This window comes from Gymnogyps californianus, chromosome 27 (genome assembly GCF_018139145.2).
Source record: "Gymnogyps californianus isolate 813 chromosome 27, ASM1813914v2, whole genome shotgun sequence".
In the NCBI taxonomy this organism is placed as follows: domain Eukaryota; kingdom Metazoa; phylum Chordata; class Aves; order Accipitriformes; family Cathartidae; genus Gymnogyps; species Gymnogyps californianus.
This window is the reverse complement of record NC_059497.1, coordinates 7156522-7176728: the sequence shown is the minus strand read 5'-3', so window position 1 is coordinate 7176728 and position 20207 is coordinate 7156522. Positions and strand designations below refer to the sequence as shown.

At 52.3% G+C, this 20207-nt stretch overlaps 1 protein-coding gene across 1 annotated transcript in view; it reads left to right on the top strand.

Annotated features, from left to right (window-relative positions):
- Positions 1–20207, top strand: part of LGR6 (leucine rich repeat containing G protein-coupled receptor 6) — a 150481-nt gene that overhangs the window by 61278 nt on the left and 68996 nt on the right. The window contains exons 3-4 of the mRNA XM_050911415.1: positions 4584–4655; positions 16972–17043. Coding sequence (XP_050767372.1) covers positions 4584–4655; positions 16972–17043 — 144 coding nt within the window. The remainder of the gene's footprint in view (positions 1–4583; positions 4656–16971; positions 17044–20207) is intronic.

The window sequence follows — 20207 nt, the reverse complement described above, 5'->3', positions numbered from 1 at the left end:
ACAGGCATTTGGTGGGGGTACGGAGAGCAGAGTTAGAAACAGGCCTGCATAGTCTCCTCCTCAGGGATGGAGTAAGGCAGTAAAGATCACGTTAGAGACACCTCCAGGTGATACCAGACTAGGACCAGCTGCAGATTCCTGTGTGGGAAGGGAGAGTCCAAGCCTGGCTCTTTTCTCAAATGTACCATGTTTTCACTTGCATGACTTAATTGGCCTCATTCCTGTTTTGCACCAGCACGAGAACAAACTCAAGCGTAACACGGAGCCCTTGGTCCCCTGTGTGCCCAGGGGATGGCACAATCTTGGCGTGATGACACTGTTCAGACAGGAGCGTAGAGAGTTTATCTGGGCACGGATTCTGCCTTGACAGTGTTAGTGCTTGAGAAATGAACCAGAGCAGGAGATCAAAGCGGGAGGCTGACATGCTCAATAAAGATCTGGCAAGGGGAAAATTCCACTGGGATATGGACACACATGTTTGTTGTCCTGTCCTGCCAATGGGCAATGTTCCTGCCTCCTAATGTGAATGATAAGAGCATCATTGTGTTGCCTGAGCACATGACATGAGCGATCATGCCCAACAAACAGCCTTTGGGCGTGCCATGGAAGTTGTAGCATGACCAAGAAGCCCAAGATACAGGAGGGGGTGGGAGCCTGTGGTAACTGAACTGCAGCAACCATGAGGTGGTAAACCATGAGTTTGTTCCAACTTGGAGTGTATTGGGAATGCAGATCAAAGCCTGGAGGAATGTTCCCAGAAATCACGGGAGTGGGGAAGGGGTGGGGGGGAACAGAATCTAAAATCCACTGAACATACGAGCTTTCCAAAGCAAGCCAGCCAACTCCAGCTCCCATCCTCCCCTTCCACCTGCCCCTTCTCTCTCTCTTCCATCAATCACTTTAAATCCAGAGCTTTCCCTTTCTCCCAAACCTATCTCATGGTCCTACGTCTAGGACGGCAGGGCATATGGCTGAATTAAGTCTGCCTATCCTAAAAAGAGGCCTGGAGCAGAGCTCGTGTGCTGTGGACCAGACATTCACCCCTGCAAGAGCAGCTCCTCTTTCCTCCATGCGCTTAGGGCACAAGGGAATGCCACCTCTCAGTCCTTCTTGGTGGGGTTATTTGCTTCAGTCTTCTCCATAGAAAGAGCAAGTTAAGAGCTGTCTCAGGGGAAGTCACAGTGGCAGCATCACTTCAAATGTTATTGTTCCCTTTTAAATAGAAAGGAAGGGATTGTTTCAGTGGATTTCCTGTGGGATCTGGCTTCTGGAGATATATTCAATGGGTGCCTGTCTGCCAGGCTGGGAGATTTCTGGAGAGTTTGAGTGAGAGGAACAGAGGGAACCAAGCACTAGGGAGATTGCCAAGTGACCATGGACAAGGGAAGGGTCATACACAGGGAGTCTTGGGCCTTGAGTCTCTTTATATGAACCGGGACAGGAGCTAACGACATGGCAGCAGGCATCTCTTCCCAGTGGCCATTCCTCCTGCTGGACAGGACACCCCAAAAGACCTACCCATTCCTGACCTACTCTCGGAGAGATGGGACAGCCGTGCTCCCTTGCCTGGGACACCTGGCTACCACTCACAGCATCATGCAGCTCCTGTCCCGGGAGGTATAGCAAACCTCCAAAGCCCACGCCTCAGACCCCGTGTGCACGTCCTGGCCATGTACACCTCTAGGGAAGTGAAACCTCAGCCTGTGTGCACGAACACAGACATCTCCCACCTCCCAGTCTCTGCATGCATACAAGTAAGCAGAGCCCATCTTGCACCCCAATGGCACTGGCAATTGCCTTGGGAGGTGGATTGAGTGAAGTGGTTGTGACTGGTGCCTCCCTTTGTGCCTGCTACTTGGCTTGGCACGGAGCTCTGCACCTTGGGGAGAGGAGCTGGGCTGCCCTGGCAGCAGGGAGGAGGTAAAGCTAGAGAGAGAAGAGCCAGAGGCCAGAGGTGAGCCAAGGGCACGGCATAGTCTCAGTGTGGCAGGGCCAAGGACAGAAGCAGCAGCAACAGGGGGGCATGGCTGTCTTTCCTGGGGCTGGGGGATACTTTGTGCCTCTAAATTCACCCAGAGGTGGTACCCAGTGAAACCAAGGCATCTCCCACAGAGTTGTTTTTTCCCTCATGTTCTGTTTTGCCCATGGTGCTGAGATGCCATGAGCTGGCTCAGCACGTGTCCCACCAGCACATGGAGCTCCCTGCCACCCTGTTCTGAGGCCAGGAGCCCCAGCCTGGGCTCCAGCCAAGCTCCACACTCCTCTCCTGCTAATCCTGGAGGTCCCAGATCCATTTAGGGACCTGGCAAACACTCAAACACACCCAGGAAAGTGAACATAAAGGTGCAGAGCTGCCAAGAAACAAGTCGAGAGGCACATTTAACCGTGAATACATGTAGACTGCTGCCAGCGAAGGCATGGGGGCAGACAGGAGCTCCAGAGAGGTGAGGACAGACAGCCCCCCACAGAGCAAGCACAGCCTGGTAGGACGGATGCTGGGAGCAGGCTGAGGATGCCGTGCAGGAACACCTGCCCTCCAGGCGAGCACTCCAGTCTCCTGGACAACGCCCCCTCCCATGTGGAAATCAGCAATCCCATGTGGAAAGGAGCAATTACCCCAAATCACAGCCCCCAAGTGACAAATAGCCCAGCCTGCCAAGCGGCTTGCATACTGTAGAGAGGCAGGTTACAACCTGCTCACACACATTAAAGAGACGACCCTGTGCTGTTTATGCTGTCGGAGGCCTAATTATGGGAGCAATTTTCTCTAGATTCCAGAGAGGATAGACAGGGAGGGAGAGAGCTCGGGCACCCACACATGCCTGCTCTGCCACCGGTGAGTGTGGCTCCCCAAAAGAGCTCAGATCCTCTCCATGACCTTTGCAGAGTCCTCACTGCAATGCACTCTGCTTTCAGCCTGGATTACACTGCTCATCCTCGACACCTGTCTCCTTCACAGACAAAACATCTAAAAAGAAAGGAGCTTAGTCAATGCTAAATGAATACAACAAGCTTGCCAGCGTCTGTGCCCGACCTCTTGGGCCTAGTTTGGACTTTCCGGGGGAGTGACGGTGAGCCTGGTCACAAATGATGTTCACTGTCTCCTTTTGGGAGATGCAATATTCCACTCCAAGTCAAGTGGACAACAACAAGTTTCTTACCCTGTGACTATGGAGAAGTCCAACCTTGACCTCTGTTTGACCACTTGGGGATCAGAAAGTAAAGCACAAATGCAGTACTAATTTGGAGTCTTAATCAGGTTGTTGAACCTGTCTTCATGATTTCTGGCTGATGGTCATGGCTGATTTCTGACTTGGTCCATGTTTGTCCTCATGGGAGAAACAGGAGGAGAAGATTCTCCTTAGGTCAAGCCTAGACTCAAGAGTCCTGGACTTTACTCCTGGTGCCACCATAGGCTCCCACCATGGTGTCTCAGGACCGCTGTCCTTGCCGGTGAAAGCGATGGTAACAGTGATGCAGTTTCCAATGTCAGTGAGAAATCCAAATACCTGTTAATGCCCCAGGCTGCTCTGGGCCTTACTAAAATTTGAGCACTCTGATCAGATGATGCTGTACAATGGTGAATCCCACAGGTTCACTTGGATAAATTTTTTCGGCCGGTTCTGAATGTGTCCCCTGCTCTTTGCTCTGTGTCCCCAATGGTCCACTTTCCTTTGTGATGCTGTTCTTCACTTTGTCTTCCTCTCCCATCCCTTCACATTCATCTTCATTCATCAGCCTTCCCAGGCTGCATTGTCCCTATCCTTGTCTTCCCTCCTATGGTTTTTTCCAGCCATAACTTGTACAAGAACCACTTTTGACTTTTCTGTCCTAGTTTTGGAAACGATACTCAGATAAACTGGCTCTACTGTGGCACCTACATGGTACTCCCCATCTCCAGCCCCTTCCCTGGTCTCCCCTCACAGCAGTGATACCAAACTCTCATGTGTTGAAGGAGCTGGGCCTTAGCTGTGATCACACGGGTCAAAGCAGGGCTGGGAATGAGGGAGTGGAAGCAAATCAAGTGGCATTGAGCTTTGACAGACAGGACAAAGGAGAACCTGCAGGATGCAGAAACTGGTCACATGCAGACAAAAGTGACAGATAAGGGTCCGTGATTTAGGGATAGTCCTCCCAGGACCATGCATGAGCAGAAAGTAGATCTCCCCCTGCTCCACCCTCACTGCCAGGCATCTGGCATAGAGCAGGGTCTGTAGGTTGGTCAGCGCCCTCGAGCAGAGGTCCCTCTCACAGGCAGCCTGTGCTGCAATTTCTGTGGAGTGGGGTCCTCTGCAAGTATCCAGGGAATGACTTGAGCCATGAGCTGTCACTGGATGCTGAAAACACTGGATTCAGGTCTGGCAGGAGCAATAAGCTATTATTTTCTTTGCCTGTTCCCCAAGCTGTAAGAGGGGATGATATGCAAAGGTTGCCCAAGCACACAACCATGGCTCAGCTTGCAGGTGTTGCAGCCTCCTCCCCAAAGGGACTGTGCCAAGATGCATGAATTGTTAAGCCTCTGCAGACAAGGGACTGTCATTACAAGGATGTTGACACATTACTGGCTCTTCTTTTCGCTGCAGACGCCTCTCTGGAAACCAGATCTCCAGGATCCCAGGGGAAGCTTTCTCTGGCCTCTACAGCCTGAAGATTCTGTAAGTAACTCACTCCCCCCCACAGAGCAACCCCGCCCCCGCCTCCCCCAGCCCCTCAGCACTGGCCATGCACGGGGAGTTGCAGCCATCCAGAGGAGGATGCAAAGTTACAAGGCGGTGTGGTCTCAGTTGCTAAACCCACGCTGGCTAACATGCCCCTTGGTGAGTGGGGAGCTATGTCCCACCCCAAGGACCACCCGCCCCCCTGCACTGCTTCCTCGCTTCTGCTACAGCAAACCATGAGCAGGTCACCTCCAGGGCACAGCCCTCCATGCTGTGTGAAAACCCACCACACGAGAATCTGCAGAGGTTCACATTTTGCATAAAACTTACCAAATGCCCTAACGTGGTGTCCCCCCGATGTGGTGTCCAGACCCCAAACTGGCCCCCATCTGTTCTGCTGCAGAGTCTTGGGGCTGGGTTGGAGCAACCTGAAGGTCCAGATATCTGCACTCTGGCAGGCGCCGTGGAAAGCTCCTGTGCTCTGCCCAGCTCAGCTGCCTCTTTGCAACCAGCCTGCCCTTGCTGCAAACTTCTGCATGGCCCAGGAGGTTTCTGCAAGGCTCTGGAGTGACCTGCCCTTGGGAAGGGTGGGATCCTTGGACAGTTTGACTTCAGCCTGAGCCCAGCCTGCCCACAGGGGCAATGGGGACATGTGCAGCTGGGTCCAGGAGCCTTGCAGCCATCAGGCCATGCCTGGGAGATGCCAGCCCTGGTAAATGAAGGCCTCCTTGTCATTGTGGGCAGGCCACTCACCTCTGCCTGTCCAGTGGGGAAGCTCTAAGTGACAAAGGTTACCAGCAAGTTTCTCCCCAGAGTATTTTCCTACGGGCCGAGGTGTCTCATTGCTCATGCAGTCACACCACTTTTTGCATCTGTGTGACAGTCTTGCAGGGTCTGTGCAGGGTATTGAGGTGGGATTCCCTTTCTCCCTTTCAGGAACCATCTTAAAAATCTCCTGCAATAAACATTTCATCCCCAAGGGGATGTTTTGAACTCAGCCACAATGTGAAATTGTTGTAGCTGGTCCAGTTTATACAGAGCGAGCAGGTACAAACCTGCTCCCAGGATTAGAGAGTATAGGGCTGTTTACTACGTCTTCTGAAGATGTAAAGTATGAATCCTGCCCTAAATCTCATGGCTTAGAGATTTATCCATCCCCTGCATTAGGCAACAAATCAAAGGAACTGAGGAAAAACCGCAGCTCTCCCACCCAATTTCAACAAGAGGAACTTTCTACTCCGGGAACGCGGGAGCTTTTAAAGCTGCTTTTGATCAATTTCTATTTGTGTCAGGCCCAGGTAACTACTGATGCAGAGTACAAGAGTGATGCCTCCCTTCCGGAGCCAGCACAGCTCCCTGTGGGTTGTAGTAAGGAGAGGAGCGTGCTCTCTCTTCCCTGCCACCCGCATGCAGACGGGCTCACGGACACCCGGCGTGCTCCACCATGGGCAGCACCAGGAGGGACACGTTCACTAGTGACCCCATTGCAAGGAGAGGCTTGAAGGATCAGAGTATTTCCAGGTGGGAAATGGTTGCACGGAGAAGCTTGCTCCAGGCTGTCTTGTGAGAGCTGAAGTTGGTGTCCTCATGCTTCAGGACAACCTGCCTTGCTCTCAGCCAGGCTGTGCCCAGTGACACAGGGTGGCACTTGGGCTGTCATACCAACCCCTCTGCCTGCAGGCCTGCCTTAAATTTACTCTAACCTCCCAACCTTTCCCATGGAGGTATGCAGAGGACTAGCCCAGCTCCAAGGCCAGGGAAGGAAGGGTTGATGCTCACAGTGACTGGCCCATCCAGGCCCTGCCATGGGCCTCTTACTTAAAGAAGTTCCTGCTCCCTAATGAGAATTCCTGCCAGCCCTCATTTCACTGGGACTATTTCACTTTCTAAAGACTCTGATGCTTTCCTGGCTTTTTGCAGGGGTATGTTGGGCTGCCATGTGCTCTTGCTATAGGAGATGCTCTGATTGCTTTCTGTAACCATACAGTGGGCTCCACGGGAGTGAGGTCATTGGCGGATGCAGCAGTGGGTCCCTGCGCCCTCCAGGAACAGCAATCATTCACCCTCATCTATTTCTTTGTCACCGTGAGAGTGAGGCCAGCAGTGAGGGACATGGAAAAGATAGGCCGGTCCCTGGGAATTTGCTAGAACAGGACTAGAAATTTTGCCAGGACAGACCTAAGGAGCATCGAGCTTGATCACATTGGAAGGGCTCTTGGTAAGGATGGGGACTCTCACTGATTTCCTTTACTGAGAAAAGACTGAGGAAAAGCACAAGGTGCTGAAGAAGGCAGGTGAAGGCCACCATGTGTTTCCTTCAGGTTGTGATTCAGGTCCTTCAGGTCACTGCAGCAGTGACCTGGTTGGGGCTGGTGACTCCACAGCAGCTCAGCAGGATCTGCTCCATCTCGCCAGGGACCAGGGGGAACAAGTGTCCTTCCTGGCACTGGCTTGCTGAAGAGTCATGGGCCACTCCGCCTCCGCTCTGACCTCCTCAGGACAGGAGTGTGAGTGCAGGGTGCCTTCCACAGCAGCACCACAACCTCATTGGCAGCACAATAAAATCACCAAAACCTCCTGTAGGGAAAGGTGATATTATTGCCATTTTACTGGCTGAGAAAAAAAAAGCAGGAACTGAGCTTGGAAGCAAGGTGTCCCTTCCCAGCTCATTGCAGAGCACCTTTCATCTTCCCTCAGAGTCTGGTTGTGGTCAGGGGTGGAGAGCAGAGCCTGGAGAGAGACCGTGGGGCTGGCTCACCCTGCTCCTTGCACCCTGGGAGTGACCAAAAACCCTCACCCTCTTCCCAAGCCATGTCTGAGTTCCCTCTTCCCTTGCTGCGCTTCTCCGTCCCCATCCAAGCCTGCTGAGGGCAAGACCCCCCGGCGAGCTGGCTGCTCCAAGATCTCCATGCGACCTGGCACTTTGAAACTGAGAAGAGCAACTTCAACCCAAAAGACTGTAGGAGGCATTTGGGGCTAATGGGGAACTGCAGTGATTTATAGGATACTGTCATTGTGGATACTATGGATACTACACAAACATGGGAGGGGGTAACCAGCTGTAAATGGGTGTAAACTGGTGTGCCTCATGCAGCACGCAGAAGTGTGCCGGGTAACTGGGGAGCATCAGTTTCACCCTGATTACGTCCATGTCCTATTGGGCTGCTGTGAAGCTACACTGTGCAGAGCACTGCATTTCACGGTGACACGAGCTGCTCACGGCACTGCTCCCCGTCCAGATCAGATCCTTGCTCCCTTAGGACCAGTATAACCACTCCTGCAGTCATGTGCTTTTCTCTGCACTTTAATCTCCACCAAAAAAACACAGAACTTGAAGGAGGTATCTGGAGAGGGAATCTGAAGAGCCATGAGGCAGGAAAGATCAGAGAAATGCTGGGATGTCAAGTATTAAAAGACAGGAACAGGGAGGAAAGTCTTGTCTCCTTGCTTTAGATAGAGGCAAAGCATTGAGTTTATACTTAACCATTCTGGCTCTGTTGAAAATCAAGACAGAAGAGGACTTGGGGAGGGCAAGTCAGCCTTCAGGCTACACACTGAGCTTCTGTGGGGGTGCTGGGCTCTGACAGCCAGCAAAGGCTACAAGACAGGCTGCTGGGCTGGATACCGACCTGCAGCCAGACACCAGCTGTGATCCTTCTGCTCCTCTTGATGCTGGGGAGGTTATGGCCAGGCCACGCTGTCCCATCTGGGCCCTGCCCTGCAGGACATGGGGCAGCAGGAGAGCAGCCAGAGGACAACGGGCAGAAGGATGAGGAAATGCCAGATCCTCACCTCTCAGGAAACTGGAATAGAAATTACAGGGGTGGTAGAGGAATGTAATTGGGTTCATTCGGTCTAGAAGAGAAAAGGCTCGGGAGGCAGCGTGGGAATGTCAGGCACAGAGATGTGCAGGGTGCTCACACACCAGTCCTCACCGGTGGGGCAGGGCAGGGCAGGGCTGGGCGTGTTTGAAGTGGCTCCCTCTGCCCATGCCCTCCCCCTGCATCTCCTGTGCAAAGCTGGTCCATGGGCCGCACAAGTGGCCCAAGTGTCCTGGTGCACACAAGGGGCAATCCGAGCCTCAGACACTCTGGCAGTCTCAGACCCCTGCTCCATCGACTCCGAATTTTCCTCCAGTCACTCTGTTGTACCCCACTCCCACCATCCTGTCATTCTCAAAATGCTTCCCCTCTTCACCTTCCCGGGTGATCTTCTCGCTGCCTGCTCCGCATGGACACAGGCCAAGCGCAGGGACCTCAGAGCACCACAAGCTTCCTTGCTGCTGCACCCAGACAGAGCCTGTTCCCTCAGCGTGCACGCTGCAAGGCTGGTGGGACCCCTCTGAGAGGAGCATCACCCACGCAGGCCATGGGGCTGGTGGCTGCTGGGAGAGGTGCGAACTGTGCCCTGGCAAGTCCATGATCATCAGCCCTGGTTCTCCTTCCACACTTGTAAAAGGGGAATGTAAGCCCCAGTGACAGATCCCATGGGTGCTCTCTGCAGCCCACTGGGATGGGGAAGCTCATTCAGGTGGACAGCTGTCACACAAGGACCAATACAAATTCTGAGGCTCGTGGTCCTGCATACGGGTTTGTTTCTGTAGCCAAGGTGTGCTGGGGAGATAAAACACTGGGTCCTGCAGCCCAGTGAAGTAGAAAAACAAATTGCTGTATTTAAAAACAGTGAGAAGGATCGGGGGTCTGGTGGTGAACTCAAGGAACAATGAGTCAGCTGAAGTTACTTGACCTGAAGGAGAGGTGAATGAGGCTGGACATAAACTTTTAAGTACAAGCAGCTGCTACAATAAGGAAGGAAATACATATTCTCCATATCTGAGGACTGGACTAACAGCTTTTGGAGCAGATGGCACCAGAAATATTCAGGACAGATTCCGTCTACAGATGTGGATGCTCTGTCACAGGTTGGCTGAGGTTTGACAGGTGACAGGCATGGCTGGAGTTGGGAATGGCTGCCCCAAACATGACCAGCTGAAGCCCGTAGGTATTCAGGACCTGAATCACAGCAGGATCAGAGATCTTACCTCTGGTGACAGGGGTGTCCCCCGAGGACACAGGCTGGAAGCTGGGGATGGTAACAATTTTCATAATTTAATTTTAATGTGCTAGGGCCTTAGAGCTAATTGCTGTCATGTGCATGTCCACAAGTAAATTTTCGCATGCATCTTGGGCTGTCAAGGGGCCTGGTGCTTTCCCGGTCTTTCCAGAGAATTAGTTTATGTTTAAAAAAGGATGGGAAACACCCTGGGAATTCCTCCACAAACCTGCCTGTGCAGATGGTCCTCTCCCTGCCCTCGGAGTGAATCCCAGAGCTACTGGAAGCAGGACCAGATTCTTGGCTGTGCCTCCTCCGGCTGCTTCACTGCACAAAAACCACCTGGAAAGTGGCCATGAAGATATGCCTGTGCAGAAACTATACAGGGGTACACCCGGGGAAGCAGGTGTGTGGAGACTTGGAAGAGAGCAAGTGAAGAGCCAGGCTGCCCCACTACCAACAAAACATCATGACACAGGGGAATATGCTGAGATCTTCATGCACCGAGCCTTGAGCCAGCCCTCAACCAAAGGCAAGGTGAGATGTGGCCTCCTCTGCTCACCTCAGATGAGTGCAGACTGACAGAGACGGATGCCCAGCAGTGGTAGCTGGTGCTCTGAGGTCTTCTCAACTGATGGCTACATCCCTTTGCAAAGAGGCTTTGCAAGTGCACCTCTCCCAGGGGCTCTGCTATGCAGCATGGCCAACCCACACCCTCCCCATGGAGGCTGATGCTCCTGGGTCCATGCTTCAGTGCCAGGATCATTAGAAACCAGCTCCATAGGCTGGTTTGTCTCTTCTGCCAAGGTCCTTCCCTTGCAAAATTAACTCCTTAGTCCATGCTCTCCCAGCCTTGGAGCTTTCCAGGGTGGCAGAATATACTGCTTAATCAGAGTCTCTGGAAAACTGGAAACTTCCCCGTCCTTCCAGACCTCCTGGTGAGCTGCCTGGATGCCCCTCACCTCCGAGTGCCCTGGCTGGACCTCCATCAGCCAGGAAGCATCCATCCCAGCTGGTTGTGTGGCTGAGCTTGTGCTGCCACGGCTTCACACCACATCCCACCCTTGCACATGTATCCCTCATCAAATGCTCTGCTGCACAAGCAGGATTGCCAGGCCTTTTACTTTCCTGGCTGAACATGCTGCAGCAGCAGCAGCACTTACTAGCCAAGAAGGAATCCCACACCAAACTCCGCAGGGAAAGACTCCAAGTACAACCACAACCTGAGCCTGCCTCACCCCAAAATGTGGAGGGCAAAATGCCTGGGTGCATCCTCTTGGCTGCAGACCCTGCACCCGCAGCAGCCAGCTGGGGTGGCCCACCCCACTGCTCCGTTCCTCAACAAGCCTCAACCAGTCTGTGTGAGCTTGCAGACCCAGCGCTGCCCACAGCCTGCCTGCACAGACAGTGGCATGAGTGCTGTCCAGCACCTGCCTGCACAGGCATGTTGACCCAGTGCTGCCTGCAGCCGCTCCCACCCACACACTACCGCAGTGCTGCCCATGGCTGGTCTCCATCAACAGCTAGGCTGGAGTGAGCCTGACAAGAGTGGCCTTGCTCTGCACATGCCACATCTCCTGGCCAGACGGACCCTACCCAATGGCCACCACCACTGGTCCCTCCTTCTCTTCCCCCCCTGAGCTGCAATCGGAGCATCTCATGTGGTCCAGGACAGGTGCTGACTAGCCTGGCTTGTGAACACACATCAAAAAACATCACCAAAAAAGCCATGTTGTCCCGGGATGGCAGGTTTGCAGGTGGCTTGGGACACTTCAGGAATCCCCAGACAGACCCTACCTCTTTGACAACCCCAAGCCTTTGCAGAACAGAAATGGCTTTGAGACAAAGGGAATGGTGTGGCACATCCAAGAGACGCTCCCATGGGGAGGGAAGAGGAACAAGCAGAAGTTGGAATGTCTTTAATCCCCATGCACGAGCTCCAGGCACAGTTGCCTCAAGCAATAACAGCCCTTTGACTGTGCTGGCTGAGTCACTTCAGCCTCCCAAGATGGGGACATTTTATCATGCACAGGCCTGTACCTCTGAGGGCTGTAAGTCTGCTGAGACTGTCTTGTGCAATGATCCTGGTGTGATGGGACCTGATCCCAGCATTTTTCTGGTCGTTCAGGCATGGTCTCTGCCAACAAACAATCCTCCTACTTCTGAAAATAAAACGTGACCTCTGAAGAGTTGTGATTTATGCTGGTTCCAGTCAGACAGCTGTGGGTAGCAGGTTGTGTGTCCATGTCTGCCAGTGTCTGCAAGCTCCAGTATGATCGCCCGAACAGTGCCAACCCAAGGTGACAGTGCACTATCCAGACCTGGTTTTGAGCACCTGCTGGCCTGAATGGTCTTTACTTGTCATATTCATCAGTGTCCTCAGCTTGTCCAGAAGCCCTGGTGCTGCATTTCATAGTGGCTCATCAACCAGCGCAGTCCTGTAGGACTTTACTCATTGATACAGCTGCTTGAAGACAGAAAATTGCACTCAGCAATTGAGAAACTGCACCAACCAGAGCGGCCATAGGGCTGGGTAGGTGGTGAGATTGCTCCATGGGCGCAAGAAGTCAAGCTCTGACTAAGGTTGTGAAGCAGCAGCTTGCAGTAGGAAAGCTAATGAAGTCCAGGAATTTTGTTTGAATTGGAGCCAGGAGCTGATGGAGAGGCAGGAGCAAAGACAGATGGTGATGGAGAAAGGCTGAGGCCAGTGTGATCTGGGATCTCAGGGTTGCTGTGATCTTGTGGAAAGAGGTCCGGGTTCACAGACCACGTCTGTGCCTCACTTGGTCGCCCTGTGGCGTACCTAGGATCCTGATGCAGATCCCTGCACCATCCTCCATGCACACACCCTGGAATGCAGCTTCCTTTCCTGGGGGAGCATGAATTCAGCGAGGGGACAGGGCATGCCCAAGGCTTTTAGGGACCTGAAGTCAGGAGACGACTGGTTTGCAGTCGTTCCCTCTTTGCAATGCTGTTCACATAAGTCATGCAGTGGCAGAACATATCGGCCATCCTTGGAGCTGGCCTGGAGCCCAAGACTCCCGCTGTGGGTGCTCTCCTCGGTGAGCTACAGCATTGTCCTCCTCCATCTTATACAAGACCAGCATCCCAAAAAGGGAAATGCCACCATTTAGACAGAGAGGGACCCTGTGACCCTGTCCCAGCTCTCCAGGTGCCCTGCTGTCCTCTGAACCCTTTTGCCATCCTCCTTTTGTAGCGGCGCCTGGGCACCCCAGTACAGAGCAGCCCCAGAAACCAGATGCCACAGCGAGGAGACGTGCTCCTGCTAGTGTGTAGGGACCTTCTTGACATCATCCCCCAGGTTTTCGTACAATTCTTTGAGCTCTTGCCGAAATCATGCTATATGTTGTTGAAAGGGCGTTTTATGAAAAAAAAATATGCAGGAATGGTTTAACATGATATGTAAGGATTGACTGCAGTGACCAGGGACCTGACGGGCGTTGTCCTTAATACCAGACTGTAAGAAGAGCCATCCTGGGACATCCAGTGGTAGATGCAACATGTCTTTTCCTGCTCAAATCCCAGCTCCCAGTGAGCAGAGCTGAGGCTTTCCTAAGCTTGAGGCTGAATTAAGAACTTCTTGTTTAATACCAGGGTGACCCTGTCCCTAGAAAATTATCTAACCCTGTTTGGAACTATTTTTTGGCCTCTCTGTATCATGCTCTGATGATTAGTTATTGGAATAATTACACGCCATGTGAAGAAGCACTGTTTCTTGTCCCAGTCCCAGCATCTGAAAACTTCTCTAGGTGCCCTGCTGTTGTGAAAAATAGCACTGTCCAGCACTCCAGTGGTTTCAGCAGTCTCTGAAGTATCTTCCTTAAATATCGTTTGTCTGCACCAAAATGGCTTTGTTTTGGAACCAGTCCATGCTGATGGTGGTCTGGAAAGTCTCTCAGTTTGTGTTACTGGTTGGAGAAGGAACTTCTAATAGGTGGGAGGCAGCAGGATCCAGCAGTAGTATGACAATGGGTTTTGCTTTAATATTGACTCCAGATACTTCTACTGATCAACTCTGAACACTGAGTTCAGATTTCATAGAGCCACTGAGATCCAATGGGTGTCCCACCAAAACCCCAACAGCACTTCCTAAAGCCCCACTCTGTATCACGCTGTATTCAGCTGTGCACCATCTTGATTTTTAACAAACTTGAATTGTTGTACTTCTTCACTGGGCTGCAGGACCCAGTGTTTTATCTCCCCAGCACACCTTGGCTACAGAAACAAACCTGTATGCAGGACCACGAGCCTCAGAATTTGTATTGGTCCTTGTGTGACAGCTGTCCACCTGGATGAGCTTCCCCATCCCAGTGGGCTGCAGAGAGCACCCATGGGATCTGTCACTGGGGCTTACATTCCCCTTTTACAAGTGTGGAAGGAGAACCAGGGCTGATGATCATGGACTTGCCAGGGCACAGTTCGCACCTCTCCCAGCAGCCACCAGCCCCATGGCCTGCGTGGGTGATGCTCCTCTCAGAGGGGTCCCACCAGCCTTGCAGCGTGCACGCTGAGGGAACGGGCTCTGTCTGGGTGCAGCAGCAAGGAAGCTTGTGGTGCTCTGAGGTCCCTGCGCTTGGCCTGTGTCCATGCGGAGCAGGCAGCGAGAAGATCACCCGGGAAGGTGAAGAGGGGAAGCATTTTGAGAATGACAGGATGGTGGGAGTGGGGTACAACAGAGTGACTGGAGGAAAATTCGGAGTCGATGGAGCAGGGGTCTGAGACTGCCAGAGTGTCTGAGGCCCGGATTGCCCCTTGTGTGCACCAGGACACTTGGGCCACTTGTGCGGCCCATGGACCAGCTTTGCGCAGGAGATGCAGGAGGAGGGCATGGGCAGAGGGAGCCACTTCAAACACGCCCAGCCCTGCCCTGCCCTGCCCCACCGGTGAGGACTGGTGTGTGAGCACCCTGCACATCTCTGTGCCTGACATTCCCACGCTGCCTCCCGAGCCTTTTCTCTTCTAGACCGAATGAACCCAATTACATTCCTCTACCACCCCTGTAATTTCTATTCCAGTTTCCTGAGAGGTGAGGATCTGGCATTTCCTCATCCTTCTGCCCGTTGTCCTCTGGCTGCTCTCCTGCTGCCCCATGTCCTGCAGGGCAGGGCCCAGATGGGACAGCGTGGCCTGGCCATAACCTCCCCAGCATCAAGAGGAGCAGAAGGATCACAGCTGGTGTCCTGCTCCTCACACCCCCATGTAGCCACCCCCACAGGGTCTCTGCACTCTCCCAAGAGCAAGTCTGTCTTGCCTCAGGTCTCCTGGGATCCCCACCAGCCCCAGGCAGTTTCAGCAGGGCTGCAAGCATATGCCCAGCTGTATTTGTGCAGCTGGTTGTCCCTGTCCATCCACGGAGACTTTCTCTTGGTCTCCCTGCAGCATCCTGCATTTTCCAGCCGCTCTCCCACACTAGCCAATCTCTGCACCCATCCTTGTATGTGCAGGGTGCCTGGTGCAGCTCCGTCTTGTCAGCAGAGGTAGCAACCTTCCCCTCCCACCTATCATCTGGATCCTTAGCAATAACGCTGAGTGTCATCTCCAGGAGAGATGCTGTAGACCCTTAAACATGTTCTTCATTTGACAGGGAACCATTTATTGATTTGAGTAGGGCCTCTCTGCCACCTTTTTGTACCACATCAAATGTGTCTTCTCTCCTGCATTGCATGCCAGCATTTAACATCTTACTAAAGTAAAATTAAAGTCATGGTAGATGATGTCTATGCTTTCATCTCCATTCTCATGGCCTTTTACCCTGTATAGAAAAAACTGGATTGCTTTGGCACAACTCATTTTTCACTAGCCACTACTGACAGTTGCTTGTTTCTCTGCTTTTTCTTCTGTGTGCATACAAATTTAAGGGTAAGTCCCCATTTTCTTTCAGAAATTGAAGAGGTGCGTGGCCTATAGCTTCCCTTTTTTAAAGATTGTCTCTACAATTGTCTTTTTCCAACTTTCTTTTCATGACAGATCTCTGAATCCTCTGCAGTAAAGCTAGCAGTCACAGCAATGGGAAAGCTTCTTGCTTGCGTCAGTGCTCGTTGGGCTGCCTCTCACTACTAAGGCCATGCTCTGTCCCTTTGACGCTGCTAGTAATTACAACAGCCCCCTAAGCACCATTTCCCTTTTCATGTGATCGCCAACCTCTCCTTGAAGGTTTTGGAAATAGAAACGTCAGATATGTAAAACACTCCTTTCTTTAGGCACTTTCCCTAGCCCAGCTACCCTGCTGGGATGTCTCTGTTATCCAGCGGAGCATGTGCCCATGATGTCCCAATTCTGGAAGGAACAAGTAGGTTCAGGACAGAGGCGGGCCCAGAGTCAAAAACTTAGCCTTTCCAGAGATGCAGAGATGATAAGACCAGTAAACTCACATGCATGGTGCTCCAGGAGGTCAGTGAGAGAGGATACCAGCTGACCAGGTCAGAAATACCCCTGGGGTCTGGTTCTGACCCTGCCTGAGTCGCTAGAGCCGGTCAGACACCCGTCCCTGGGGCAGGAGCACTGCCACCCAGTGTCTCCTCCTCCCCAATCACTCGTGTAGTTACCTCAGTGTCCATGGCCCTTCTCCATGCCCTATGCTCACTTCCATTTCTGAGAAGTCCTCCTGGGTCCTGCCCGTTCAGCCCAACAGCTCCAGTCACCTGCTCTCTCTGAAGCCCCTGGGCTGGTTTGGTTTCTTTCCACAACAGCTCCAGTTACTGCTGCAAGTTGTGCCAATGCTGTGAAGCCCCTTAGCAAACAGCTATGGAGTGGCTGTTCATCCATTGTGTTTGCAGCTGTCCCACAAGTTGAATAAGAAACCTGCCCACAGGCTAGTTTCCATAGACCCTGCAGAGGTAACCACCACTGACACACACTGGGAGAATGATGTCTTACACAAGTGTAAATACAGGACAACTCAGTTGAAAGCACTGGTATTACTCTGGACTAACAGATGCATGTCTGCAGTGGAGAGGCCCCTTTACAGTTATATCCTCCCAGGGGATCCCCCATTGCAGCACCAAACTCACCCCTGGGACCCTCTGCTGCAGGATCCTGGGCCAGCCTGGACTGCAGCTCACCTGCCGGCAGCCTGCAAGCTTGCTCAAGAGCCCTGGGTGACCAACATGGTGCTTTCCAACCCCTCTAGCTTTCCAACAAGAGTCCAGGACAGCTTCAGAAACAAGCAGCAACATCCTCCATTTTGTGTCAGGCTTTTTTTCTTTTTTTTTTAACAAAGTTTTCTTTTTTCTAATTATAGGATGTTGCAGAACAATCAGCTGAGTCGCATCCCTGCAGAGGCACTGAGAGATCTTCCAAACCTCCAATCTCTGTAAGTCATTAAAAATCAATGCTGCGAGCTGCACAGTCCCTTGGGGGCCCCAGGCTTCCCAGCATTTGAGTCATTAGTTCCTTTGTCAAGGATGTTCTGTCCCTTCTTCCTTTTCTTTTCCAATTAAAGCAAAGATTACTGTCACTTAGCATAGAAGGGAGGGGAGGGCAGTTTTCAAGGAAGGAACACTGTCTTGGTAAAGGATGCTGAAATTACAGCTTCCCATGTGTGCGTCGTGATGAAAAGGCCACCGGCGCCAATGCATATTTCAAGGAACGCTGGAAAATATCCACCCAGAACGGACTCCGTCCTCTCCACTGTGGACCACAGTGGGGAAGGGACCTGCCAGGGAGCACAGAGGACACTCTGGTTTGTCAACGTGCGAGTTGGGCTGTTTTACCCAGATAGAGGGTAGTTATGTCAGGGCAGAAATGCTTTAAAACACTTTTAGTGATTCAGCCATGAGAAGAAGCTCAGGCTGCGATCGTGCTTTTCCTTTAAAGTAACCATATGCACAGCAGGTTTGTGCTACTGTATTCACTAAAAATCACATGTCACTGAAATATTTGCATTTTTCCTGGGTATGGACACACTTGCAATCAGATCCTGGTAGTGCCACTGAATTTAGGGAAGGTCTGTTTGGTAATCGCCCAGCTGCTGTAAGCAGCACTGCCGAAGCTTGTAAGAGCATTCTGACTTGGGCTGAACCACTGAAAAACTAACCTTAACCCTAATCCTTAACTTCGGTCCTAGCCTTACTGTGTCTTTTTACCGTAGATATGTTGGCTGGAAGCGGTTTCTGGGGGTTTCCAGGCCAGCCTCCTGCTTGGAGCAGGACTATCATCAATACTAGGTGGGGCAGCTGCAGCTTTGTCTGTCCAAGCCTTGAAACCCTCCAAGCATGGAGATTCCCTCCTCACTGGTGACCTGGCCTGAGGCTGTTCTTCCTTGGGAAGAAGCTTTTCCTCAAGTCCAACCTAAAACTCCTGGAGCGGAATTTGTGGTCACTACTCTTTGTTTGATCACTTGGAACCACCCAGAAGAGCTTGGCTCCATCATCTTTAGTTATGGGTTTCTAGCAGATCTCCTCTTAGCCTCTTCTCTGCTAGGTGAAACCAACCCAGCTCCTTCCACCTCTACTCGTGGGGCAAATGCTCTGGGACCCTGACTCAGTTGCCAGCCCTCCACTGGACCCTTCTGGTTCCTCTTCATCCTTCTCACACTGGGCAGCCCAAAACTGGGCACAATTCTCCCTGTCTGGCCCTCCCAGCACCAAGTAGGAGTTTCTGTAAATATTAATTTAAATATTAATTTGCAATGGGGGTGTTGGCTGTGCAGGATATGAATGTTCTTTCTGCCAGGAGAGATTTGAAACATTTGTTGCTGAAACATCATTGGCACATGGTTGTGGCTGTTATTAAAATGTGTTGACATCACCACCAGTGCCAGAGTCAAGACCCACCAGTCCAGGGGTTTGGAGATTAGATTGTTTTCCAAGTGACTTCCCTTTCAAGGGAAACGTAACATGGAAGGTCACTGCAATGGGGCTGCCCCAGGAACGTCCCTTTCCCCCTCAGCCTGTCTCTCCTATGCCCATGAAACTGTGTGACAACCAGTGCCAGCAGAGCCCATGGCTGGATAGACCCAACCTTTGCTTTTGAAGGTTCAACTGCCTGCAGGCACCACTGCTGCTCAGGCCACCTGTCCTGGGGCACACACCGCTGATGGATGGCCACCTCAGCTAGTGCTGAGAGGTCCACACGCTCCATCCCCTCAGCCAGCAGCCCCCATTGAAATGCCACATGGCACACGAGAAATGCAAAATGCTCCAAGAAGCTTCTCAGCACTTTTGGGCTTCATTTAAGGCTCAGGGTGGGAGGATGGCTTATCTTGAATCAACACAGAGGTACCTGCTTTTAGTGCACTTTGAGGCCACCTCGTCCAGTGTGGGCCCCCCAAGTGTCTCCAAAGTTGGGCAAGGAGGGAGAGCTCGGGCCAGCTGGGATCTCATGTTCTTCCTGCAGAAACTGAACAGTAAGAGCAAATTTTAGGAAGAAATAAGCTGCTTCAGGCAACCTGAGGGAGACTAGACTTGGAATAAAATCATAGGGCTGAGTATCAGGGCATGTCTGGTTAGGACATGCCTAATGCCTGTCATATTAGGTCTGGTTTCAAGAGCCACAGCAGCAGTGGCAAGAGGTTGCTGTAGCCAGTTGTGTCCCATTTGCTCCCAGAGCATGCTGCCCCAGCCCGCAGGCTCCCATCCAGGGTCCGAGGTGACCGAGCAGAGACCTCCTGCCTTTCCCCAGCAGCCTTGGTCCTTTGGACCAACCTGTTTGGGCTGTTATTCCCCTCTCAGAGCTCCCCTCAGCTCCTCACCCCTGGTAGTTCAGCCAGGTCTTTCTTCCCAGCCATGCACAAGCACCCATGCCTGGTCCCTCTGGGCTCCTTTACTCCTCCTCTTCTCTCCATCCTTTTTTAGGATACCTGTCCTCATCCCCCTGGACCAGGGCCACCTCTTCTGAGCCTTCCCCATCTCCACCTCTGAGGCTCAGGTTCCCTTCCCAGCCTCTCATCGGACCTGAATTCCTGTCCCAGACACAAACTGTGCACAGGAGGGACTGAGACAATGGCCTCCCACTCCTGTCTCTTTCTTAAAAAAAGAAAAAACCTGTTAGACCTGACAAGACCCGGGTTCAGGATGGAGAGGGAGCAACAGCTTCTGACCTGCAGGACTGCTCCATCCAATGCTCCCGACTACACTAGCCAGACCCACAGCTTATCCGCCAGCCACCAGGCACAGTGAGAGTAAATAACTTCAAAGGAAGGCTCCTGGTGGGAAAATAAGCATTTCATGTGATGGAGCTTAAAGTGCCTTTCCAGCTGAGGGAGCCTGGATACACATTCTCATGGTCACAGACTGTCCAGGGCTTCTGGACCATCTTTACACAGATGACTATTTAATTAAACACCCTTTTTGGGAGGCCCAGCTTTGAGAACCGGCAGAGAGTATCAGAAAATAAGAGGTGTGCGTTGGGAAAACAGCACAATCCCTTGTGGCAGATCTGCTGTTGGCAACACCTCTCCCCCTGAGCCAGACAGGTATCCCACTCGCCAGCTCAGGAAGGTGGGACCTGCTGCGGCTGGGCTGGATCTTCTTCATC